An 11,764-nucleotide genomic window follows, 5' to 3' on the forward strand; every position below is an offset into this window, starting at 1 on the left:
CCCAGTCCACTCTCAATTATCCATGCTAAGGAAGGGGATCAGTGGCCTGGATAATCTAAAACAGCAGACAATTTTAAAAGCCCTTGTGTTTGGCCCAGGCATACTTTACAATCAAACCCTGATTATTCATACTAATGAAAGGAAGAGCAGGCACCTTGAGAAAGGTCCAAAGCCAGCCTAGATCTGCTCAGCTGGTTCAGGGCACCTCAAGCAGAGGCCCATGTAGCACAGCAGAAGGAAACAACAGAGCCCTCCTGCCATGGTGACCACCCATGACTCCAAAATACCAACTCTCAGCTACGATATCCATATCAGCACCTTTCATGATATTAGTCATCTTTAGGAGCCTGGAGTTACACCCAAACGCCCCCAAGTAAAAAGCCATAGTATCCATGTTTTTCCACGTATCTATATATATGAAAGGCTAATATGCTAAGTGTCCCTCTGATCATCCGACCTGTCACTATGATGCACACTGACCACCAGGGGGCAGACACTCAACACAGGAGCTGCCATGACACACACTGGCCATTTACAAAGAAACGGCACCAGGGACCTGGTGTCAACAAAGCAACACTTGGCTTCCCCCAAGTGGGACACAGGCCCCACCACCACCCCGGAGCGACACCCTACCAAAACGCAGCCAACGTTGCCAAGACCCCATGGCACAAAATGCAGCCCACAGCCCAGCCCAGCCCAGCCCAGCCCAGAAACGGTTGCTGTGGGCACTGGGTAATGATGTCACGTAGAAACACCCGGCTTCCTCTCCCTAGTAACTAGCCTCCTTGCAGTTTCTTCAGTCCAGGAACACAACTTGCTTTATAGCCAGGTGGAGACATTTTACACTTTAACCAAATGTCTGTGAAGCATTTTCCCATACCTCATCTCATTTGATCCTCACAGAAGTCCTAGAGTAGGTAGATAGGAGATTCAATGCAATCCTATTTTCTTTTCATTAGCCAGAAAACGGAGATTTAGAAAGTTTAGAAACTTGACCTGATGGAAAAGAAGTAAGAAATGGTGGACCTTGAAAATGACTTCAGGTTTTCTCACTGTGCAGAATATAAACAAACAATGCTGCAGTTAAATATTTTACCCTTTGTTCTCCCTGCGTGATCTACAATAATAATCTGTGTTGTGTTGATATTTACTGCTGTGTTGCTGACAATTACCTGAAAGAGAAGTTGGGGTGCTTTACTGAGCTGGAAAAAGTTTAGCTAAATCAGAAAGCAGGTCTAATTAAGCAAGTGTCTCTATATATATAAAGTTCTCACTGGGTCCAATCACACGCGTGTGTTTCAACCTGTCATTGTTGATCGTGAATTTGGTTGACACTTCTATTATAGAGAAAGGGCGAATAGTGATATTAAAATATTTCTTCCAATTAATTTCCTTTCAATGTGCACGAATTCATGCACTGGGCCACTAGTTTAATATAAGAATAGATTTTTCACATGTAATAAATGCTGCTTTGAGGTTCCCTTTACCCCACCTCATCACCATCACCTAGTGCCTTCACCAAGGTACAGGAACACACCAACCCCCAGTACCTCTACCATGCTCACAGGAACACACTCAGGAGAGTAGCATAAAGGATGAATATGAAAGAGACAGTATGTTGGATTAGGAGGAGACATAGTCTGGGAGTTACATGGCCTGGATCTCTGTCCCCTGCTGGTCTCTGCTCATGCCAATAGCCAGGTATGCAATCAGAGGGAACAGTGTGCGTGACACCATTTGAAGGTCATGGCACATTTAAAGAATCACATGCATATCACATTGGTCAAAGAATAAGGTAAAAATGAAGAAGAAGGAAGAGATACATTTGGGATGAAGTCAAAGGTAAAATAAAGAGGTTGGTTTTTTTAAGTATATACTTTTTATTGACTTCAGAGAGGAAATAAGAGGGAGAGAGAGATAGAAACATCAATGATGAGAAAGAATCATTGATTGGCTGCCTCCTGCATGCCTTGCACCAGGGATCAAGCTGGCAATGGGGCAGAGATGTTTTTTTATTAATGCCATGCAAGAAGATCAAAAAGTATTCTGTAGAAGACACTAAATTTTTAAAATAATTGTTAGCATGTATATTTGAACCCACATAGTTTCCCCAGCACTGTTCTAGGCAGTTGATGCTCACAAACAAATTTAATATTTACAACAACCCTGAGATAGGCTCTGTTACTTTCCCATTTTACAAATGAGGAAACTGAGGCATACAAAGCTCAGATATCTCCCAAGATCACATAACTCATTGGTAAGTGGAGGAGTCAGGGTTCAAACCTAGTCTGTTTGATTTCAAGGTTCATGCTATCTCTCAAAAACTAGAATGATGTGATCAGAATTTTTCAAGACCATGCTAGCAGCAATACGCCAGAAAGATTGGAGCAAAGTGGAGGGGAAAGAAGCAGACTTTAAGAAGACAAGGAATGGTGAGTTTTAGAACTAAGGGAAAGGTAATAGTAATGGTGAGGAGGGATGCAATCAAGAGTTTTAGAGAACACAGAATAAAAATTAATTGGTTAAACAAAGGAGAGAATAAGAGGAAAAGTCTAACAAGAGTATATTTCTGGCTTGGGCATTGTGTGACAGTGTAATAATTTTTAAAGAATCACTCAACCTTGTGCATCAATGAACTTACCTGGAAAGCAATCCCTACCAGATGGGCAGGCCCAGGAAGGAACAGCACAAGTAATGCCTTTTGTTTTCCAGGATGAGGTCGCCACATATTCATCCAAATGGACAAATGTCCTAGCTTAACTGATGAAATTAGTGGTGGCAAAAAAAAGTCATGTACAAATGTGTAGGACAATATATAGAACTTTGAATCCATACAAATCATTGAGAAGTAGCAGATTTGTTCTTGTTTTACAAGGTTAAATATATTGACTGACATGTGCAACTACAGACAGATAGGTAAGGGAGAAAGGACACCAGAAGAGTAGAAAAGATGCAGACATGTTATAGATTATCAAGATATTTATAAAGTATCTTAAAGAAACCAAAACCATTTACAGAATGTTCCTATTAGGATGAAAAAAAATCTCTATATATAAAAGCCTAAGCGACCGGAATGCCATAACAACCAGAACAACTGGAACAACTGGTCACTATGACATGCACTGACCACCAGGGGGAAGACACTCAATGCAGCAGCTGCCCCCTGGTGGTCAGTGTGCTCCCACAGCCAACCTCCTACAGCTAGCCAACCTCCCCTCATCCCTCCCCCTGTCCAGCAGGCCCCAGCCGGCAGCTGGTGGCCAGCAGGAAGACAGGGCCAGCCGGAGGGAGGGGCCGTGGAAGGGAAGGCTCTGGCAGGCAGCCGGAAAGCCCTGATTGGCCTTGATCGCCGGCCAGGCCTAGGGACCCCATTCATGAATGATTTTTGTGCACCAGGCCTCTAGCAAATAAATAAAATCATATGTGTGCCTAAAAGTCTGTGAATGTATAAAGACTGGAAGTACATACTCAAAATTTGAAAGTTCCTCTCTAGTTGATTTTTAAATTTTATATCTTCCTTGTTTATATGTTTTTAATGTTCCACAATTATCTTACTTTTATAAAGCAATCATTTTGTTTTTCTCTAAACATATGTGATTAATTACCATTCTGTCCTCACAACTTTGCTGGTACAAAAGAACAAACAGCAGGGAGACTCTTATTGATAAATAACTGACATAAAATTATAGTGATTTCAGTAGATACCTTTCAGCATTGCTTTTGAAGACAACAGAAAAACTGGAAAATCTGGAACATGGAGAATTTGTGATGAGAATAAAGGGAGGTAAGACATGATGGAAAGTGAAGATGGCCTAGAGGAGCTGACCTCGGAAGCAGATGCCTAGACACACCTTCTTTCTTGGTGGACAGTAGCCCTCCTTCACTGTGGTTTTCCTCTCATTGAATATCACACTTTCTTTTGTTCGGTTGTCTGAAATTCCATGTTACCTATCTCCTAAAAGCATAGGGCTAGGAAATTCAGATCTCACAACCACAGGTTGGATGTGTTAAAGATGACGAGAAGGGTGATAATGGTAAGAGGAGAAGGGCAAATTCATCTGTTAACTTTCAATAATATTTCATGGTCTATGGAGCACTTTCATATAATAATGCATATTAATAAAGACTTCCAGTTTAAGATGAGGAGTGGAGTATACATATTTAATTCTTCTCCCTCTCACATCCCCAATAGAAACAACAGTATTTTTTAAAAAAAAAAAAAAAAAAAAAAGAACCCACAACAGAGCTGAAAACAAAAAGTAAAGTTCTAATAGACTATCACATTTACTAAGTAATTTCTAGATAATTAAAAAAAATAGGACTGAATTGTCTGAGAAACTAAAACAAAGAACTACAACATAAAGTCACACACTGAAGATAGCTGATAAGGAGTCCCCTAGGACAGCGGTCGGTCGTGGTGGTCCTCAGACCACTGGTGGTCCCTGAGGTCTGAAAGGTTGCTGCCCTAGGGAATCTGTGGGTGGAACAATGCAGAGAGCAGAGGGGCGGGGGAGGGGGAATGTGCAGCTCCAGGGTCTTATAAGGCCTGCAAAATCATTTGGTCTGGCCCTGCCAAGGAATTAGGGGTGAGTTAACTAAATGTTTGACCAAAATAGCAAGCTAATTTTTAACTTGATAATTCGTATGGCCTGTGAATGATGTTATAAATATCCAAGTGGCCCTTGGCAGGAAAAAGGTTCCCCACCCCTGCTATAAGCAGAGCAGCCAGTGCTGCCTTTACCCCACGTTCAAGTCCCAAGAAATGCTTAATAAAAGTGGGAGATATGACTGGCACAGGTTCCTAAAAAGGGTAGAAGCATACTGAGCTGGGTAAGAAAAGTCAAACTCTAGAGCTAAACATGAACTTGAAGGGCAGTGGAGAAAAAAAACAAACATAGAGCAAAAAGCATATACATCTTTCCTTAAAGTCCTGGCCATATGGCAGTTATTGGGGTCTAAATCTTGGTGTCCTCCCCTCACACACATTGTCCTTTATGAGGACACTGCCTATCAATAGATTCCAACCCACTTACACAGAATCCTGCTTCTTCTAGAACAAGCATGTCAAACTCGCGGCCCGCAGGCCGCATGCGGCCCACAGCAAATATTTTTGCGGCCCAGTCAATATAATGGTATGTAAGAAACATTTTAATAAAAATTACATAACTTAATTTTTACAATATCCTATTATACATAATTATTAACAACGAACTACAATGTTCTCTAATGACTGATTACTATAATCATATTGCATTCATTTCCCTTACGCACCTTATGCTCAGGTGCATCATTTTTCTCCACTAATACTAGCAGTAAATATTTTAGTGGCCAATTGCCACATCATTAGTCTTATACTGACTTGTTTGGTGTGCGCAACAGGAAATATTTCACTTTTAGAGAACAAGGAAAATAGGTTTATTTGCATTACACTTATTAACTTGTGCAGTTATTCGGTGTCTGGTAAGTTAATGTTCAAGAATAAATATTAATTTTTATTAAAATGTTCTATTATTTTATGTTAACGATTACTCATTTATTTCAGCCCTTTGTATTCATGTCTCTATCAAAATAAACCTACGTTTCTATGAAAATTGAAACTTTTGTTTTTTTGTGGCCCATATAAACTTAGACCTTGTTTATTTAGCCTGTGTTAGCCTTTGAGTTTGATGTGCTTGCTCTAGAGCTCTGGTTCAGTTAAATAGAATTACCTAACTTCAAAGGAGGATTAACTCTCTTATGAATAGCAATCCACCTATTATTTCATTCATGAGCATGAACAGGCACTCAAGGATGGCCATACATTCGCCAAAAACAAATAACATGAAAGGTAAAGACGAAAATGAACAAATAACCCGAAGATCTCAAAGTAATGTCAGAAAAAAAAAAGAATTATAAAAAGGCAAGAGAACTTAATTTTTTAAACTAGCATTCTTAAGAATATTTGAAGGGTGACTACATTCAGAAAACAAAACATGCTTTCCTAAAAATGAAGTAACCAAAGAGTAAGAATGAGTTCCTATGGTAAAACCTAAAATTATGATGATCACCATTCAATATTCAATAGAGGGGTTGAAAAAAATAGAATGAATGAAGCTAAAGTCCAAATTAGTAACCTGGAAGAAAAAGCTGAGGGAATAAAATTTCAAAAAAAAACACAAACATGTAAGAAAAATTCTCCAATATTCATCCAATGCCATTTTGAGAGAGAGACAAAAAAAATGAGATCAGCATTAGGAATTTTGCAGGTAAGAAATCTGAGGCTCGGAGAAGGTAAGTCACTTAACTCTCCAGTAGTCCACAAACAGAGTTGGAATACCCCAGAGTACTCCACTCAAAAGCCCCAGGCTGAAATTCAAACAGCACATAGAAGTGTGGCCCTAATGGTTGTTTATAGCTGACAGCCACACTGATTAGTTAATATGGGCGCCAGCCTGGTCCATAACAGTTGTTGACAGTTGGCATCCACTCTCATTAACCAATGCAGGTGTCAATCTAGTCTACACCTATTGTCTGTGGTTGACATCTGATTGGTAATCATATCAGTTGGTGAATACTGAATATCATCCCTGCATAAGCCCATTCTCTTTCAATGATGCCCATACAATTTCACTGTACAATAAAAAGGGGGGGGGGGGCAGTATGTGAGATTTTTATGGATCTCAAATTTGAACCTGGAGGAAAGAAAGGAGAGTGGTTTCGGTCACATCAACTTTTAAGCTATGAGAAATTTTAGGGAAAAGTGTTCATCCTTCTTCTTTCTTTTTCCCTGTGCACTATGCTTGCTTTCCCTCCTTCTTTTGTAGGTGGCCCAGACAAAGAATAGGTGTGTCATGTTCTATAAGGCTACCTAGGATAGCCAAAAGATCAGGTCCCAAACTGGGATGTTTAATCCAAGGGGCTTAGCAGAATATAGGCAACAAGATACACAGTCCAAACTGGTTGAATGGAGAAAGCAAACAGGAAGTGGTCTAAAGAAGTATGGGACCAGCCCTAGCTGGTTTGGTTCAGTGGACAGAACTGTCAGCCTGTGGACTGAAGGGTCCTGGGTTCGATTCAGGTCAAGGGCACATGCCCAGGTTGTGGGCTCGATCCCCAGTTGTGGGGGGTAGAGGGGAGTAGGCAGCCGATCAATGATTCTCTCTCATCATTGATGTTTTTCTCTCTACCTTTCCTTTCCTCTCTGAAATCAATAAAAATTAAAAATAAAATAAATAAGTATAAGATCTGTGCTAACAGCTACTGCAGGTAGATTAAGTATGCCTCTAGCTTGGGCTTTTGTGCACCAATTGAGTTTTTATTACATATCACAGAAGAAACAGCTTTGATAGAAGCACCACAAACTGGACCTAAAGCCAACTAATTCAGCTGCCCTGTTTCTTCTCCCATATTTTTAATGCAATTAACCCCAAATTTCTCAACTATAGAATTTTACCTTCGACACACCAAGGCAGATAGGGGGCCAAAGTTTGGGGCCAGCCCCAATTTCTGCCAACATAAGAGCAAAGACAAAGTTAAATCAAAACCCAAACATGATCTTGGTATCCAGTGCAGTATCAAGATGAATGATGACATTCATAAAACTGAGGCCTTTGCCTCCTCAGGAACCACAAACTCAGATCCCACCAGGAGGCGTTAAAGGAGTAGTTTAGACTTTGTTTAGGGTTTGTGGGACTTTGCAAAGTACATTCACCCTTAAGGAGCCCTCCCTGAAACCACTGGGAGTTATAAGCCAGCGAAGGCTGGAGCGTTGGGTCTTAAAAGTCATTTTCACACTCCTCCACAGCTTACCGGGAGGACGTAAATAAAATGCCACTGAGCTACCTGCTGTTCCTGCCTCCTGTTCCCTCCAGGCAGGAACAGAAGCAAGTCATCTTCCCAAAGGGTTAACAATCCTGGAAATGTTTCTGTGCTTTGAAATATTACATGAGACTCACTGCTGTAAGACGATGATTATCTGCATTTTATCCCCTGCCTCTTCATCTAACAAATACATTTTTACAGGTTTTACAGTGTTCTTTACAACCCACCTAAAACACATCATTTTCCTCCTGCTTATACCACTTGTTTAATATTTATTAGGTTTAGGTGGTGCTTTCCTCCAAAAGGTGCAAGGCACCACACAGACAACTCTCATATAATAAACATGACATTAAACTCGCCTTAAAACCTTAAACAGGGAGGTCATGAGTGGCGGTGGAAAGGATATGAACAAGGTCAGGAAGAAGGAAGAGCCAGGGGTCTGGGGAAATATGCAACCAAGGAGACAGTATGTTAGGAGATCCAGTGATCAGAAGCTACTGTCCTGCCCTTCAGTCAGCCACGCCTGCAGTGACCCTGACAGTGCCTTCTCTCCCAAACAACAGAGCCCCGATAGCTCCATTTCTGTGCAGGGGTGCGGTATATGCATACAGGTGAGTGAGGAGGTGGTGGAGTCTGAGAATTACCACTCAGGGCTCTCGAGAGGGTGTCTGAAAACAAAGAGAGCTACACAGACAATTGTGTTTTGAACATCAGTGGAAAGAGATACATGGTAATGTCTTATAACTCATCGTTATAACAAATCACGGAAACATTAGTTTTCTTAACAAACACACTTCACGTTCAGTCCTCCATGCTGCTGAGTGTCTGGGATCTCCAACGGCTCTGCAGACTTTCAGAGGCCAAGGAGGCCCTGAAGTTCAGATTCTCAAAAATCAAAAAGTGACAGGGTGACCTCAGCTTCTAAACCCCAGGCCCCGTGGATTTAACGAAGCCATGGGTTGACGGCCTGCACATGTGGTCTGGGCAATGGGGACAGGATATTTAAATAGCAACTCTCCCAGCAGCTGCTGGTAGAATGAGCAAGGAGGGAGCATATTCTAATATGCTATCCAAAGTAGAAATGAGCATCTTCACTAAATAGAGCAGACAAGTCACTTACCTGTCGCTACAGAGTAGGAGAGAATCCAGCCAGGAAAAATAACAACAATAATACTATTTTTACTTATAGTAATAGTACCAGTATAACTAATAGTGCTATTGCAGTTATTTTCTGGGTACTATGTACCAGGCACGCTTGTGGTCCATTTACATATGCCCACTAGTTTAATTATAGAACAAACCTACAAGGTGGGCATGACCATGTCCCTAATTCTACAAATAAGGAAACTGAGACAACTATGTTATTTGCCCAGAATCACTCAGCTAGTAAGTGCTTGAACTGGGATTCAGACCCAGCACAAGAGGGAAGGTAAGAGGTGGAACACAAGCAAACATATATAGAAGTCACTGTGTGAGTTAACAAAGAGAGCAGTCACATTGGATCAAGTTTGCCGCCCTGAAAGCTGTTGATAAAAAGTAAACAGCACAAGAGCAGTGTGAGGCCCCAAATAAAGACCTTAAAATCAGGCTGTAGCCAGCACAAAAGAGCAGGGGACAAATGGCCTCCAGAAGATGAAATGGGTGCAGTGACGCTGAGATACTGAGACCCTGTGAGGAGAGGAGCTCAGAATGGACAAGCAAGGTCATTATCCCTGAGGCCTGAGCAAGCAGGACCTAGAAACTGGTACCCAAAACCCACCATCTTGTCCTGTATAACTGATTGAGTATTCCTGCCAATTTAATATAGAATCCTACAGTGAGTCATTCTCAGTAATCCCTTTCTGATCCCACTAAATATAAATGCCATGCATTGAGCACTTACTCAGCCCCAAGCAGCTAATATACATCATCTTACTTAACCTCACAGCGACATTATAGTTATCTCCAGCTTACAGATGAGGAGGCACAGAGAAGTTGAGTAACTTGCCCAAAGTAACACTGAGCTGTTAAAATGTAGAGATAGTGGAATCTCCTCAAAAAAATTAAGAATAAGGTTACCATATGAGCCACCAACCTCTCTTCTAAGTATCTACCAGAAAAAAAAAAGGAACATGTTTATTCACAAAGACATATGCACCCCTATGTTCACTGCAGCATTGTACATGGGGGCCAACACATGTAAACAACTGGAGTGACCTTGGATAGATGATTGCATAAAGGAGACATGGTACTTATATTCTATAGAATACTACTCAGCCATAAGAAAAGACAAAAAAAGAAATACAGCTATTTGTGACAATATGGATGGACCTTGAGACTATGATGTTAAGCGAAATAAGTCAGACAGAAAAAGTTAAGAAACCATATGATTTCACTCATATGTGGCACATAAAACTGAAAACAACAAATGAACAAACAAACAAATAAACCTCATAGACACAGACAACAGTATGCTGGTTCCCAGAGGGAAGAGGGATGGGAGGGCAGTAAAGGGTGAAGGGGGTCAGAAAGATGGTAATAGAAGAAGATTCCACTTTGGGTGGTATGTACACAATGCAATATACAGATGGCATATCATAAAAGTGTACACTTGAAACCTATATAATTTTATTAACCAATGTCACCCCAATAAATTTAATTTTAAAAATATGTAGAGATAGACCCCCAAGTCTAAGGGGTCTGGCTCCAGACCCCATTGTCACAGTCGCTATTCTTGCTGCTGCTAGAACCTGATTCCATTCACTTCATTCCGCTCTCCTTCTACTCCTCTCACTGACGCCCCCCCCCCCCCCGCCCTCTGGTCTATCTGACCTCTCTCCTGACAAGGAAACTAACCAAGGTTGTCTTGCTTTATTCCTGGAGGGCCAGTCTATTTAGTTACCTAATATTTTTCCAGTCAATTCGAAACATTGTTATTTTTAGGGGTGTTGGGGCAAATGTGTTCAAGAAACCAATGACCAATGCCAAAAGCAGCCGGTCCAATGTAAACTGATGTGAGAGGTAAGGTTGGATGGACTGAAAATACAGCTGCAGCTTGGTGCTCAGATCTCCCACTGTCCCCCTTGTGCCTCAGGAAAGGACCACGGAATGTGAGCCTCTTCTGCGTGCAAGGGGACACAGTTCCATTTATATAGTTATAGACTCTGAAATCCATTTCCTTCTTTTTCTCACTCTATCTTCTTCCCTAGACACTCAGAACTCACCAGGAGTAACCCATCCCAGCCCTAGCCAAGGGAAAGGAGCATCTCCTACCTTCCACTTGATAAGCCGCGGTGGCTGCCCCCCATCCAAACCCTGCAGGGAAAGCCATGGTTCCAGGGAGACAGCTGGCCATCTGGACACTCAGCCCACAGAAGCACTGTGCCCTATTGTCGGAGCAGCCCAGCAATTGTGCAAACAGTAAGTAAACTCTCACCCCTGACAAGGGTCACAGGGTGCCACCGTGTATGCAAATGAGCAAGTGGACAGATTAAAGATTAAAGTGCCTTGATAAAATGCCACGCACTTTGTACTAGGTGAGCATTTGGACTTTTCTCTCCAGGCACTCCCTGATTCTTAACGAACTTGGATCAACTTGGGTGCTGACCTAGTCCCTGCTTTGGCGGGTCACCCATTCATCTGATCTTTTGCCTTTTCATAAAGTACATGGACATAATCCTACTAAAATTTTCCCTTAAGCAATTCTTCCCAATTCCTAATTCTCACTTCTTAGAGGTAACTATTTTCAACTGTTTCTTCTAGTACAGTAGCACGTTCACCCCACCCCCCTTATTTGAAGGGGATATTTCCCAAGATCCCCAGTAGATATTTAAAACCATGGAGAATATGAAACCGTATCTATAATAATAAAAGTGTAATATGCTAATTAGACCAGACAGCCGAACAACCTTCCAGACCTCATTCTGAATGTCCTTCCTGATGAAGCCATGGCAGCGGGGGCCAAGACAGAGGCAGTTGGGGCAAT

General features: G+C 41.6%; 1 protein-coding gene across 2 annotated transcripts in view; it reads right to left on the reverse strand.

Moving 5' to 3' along the window:
• The window catches only part of LOC307103148 (cytosolic beta-glucosidase), a gene marked incomplete at its 3' end in the record, with an annotated part of 114,010 nt that extends 102,885 nt beyond the window's left edge, over positions 1–11,125 (reverse strand). For both annotated transcript variants that reach the window (XM_079777196.1, XM_079777195.1), the window contains exon 1: positions 11,053–11,125. In XM_079777196.1, the coding sequence (XP_079633322.1) occupies positions 11,053–11,110 (58 nt within the window). In that variant the 5' untranslated portion in view covers positions 11,111–11,125. The remainder of the gene's footprint in view (positions 1–11,052) is intronic.
• Between the last annotated feature and the right edge of the window lie 639 nt (positions 11,126–11,764).

This window comes from Cnephaeus nilssonii, assembly GCF_951640355.1.
Source record: "Cnephaeus nilssonii genome assembly, chromosome: 1".
Taxonomy (NCBI): Eukaryota; Metazoa; Chordata; class Mammalia; order Chiroptera; family Vespertilionidae; genus Cnephaeus; species Cnephaeus nilssonii.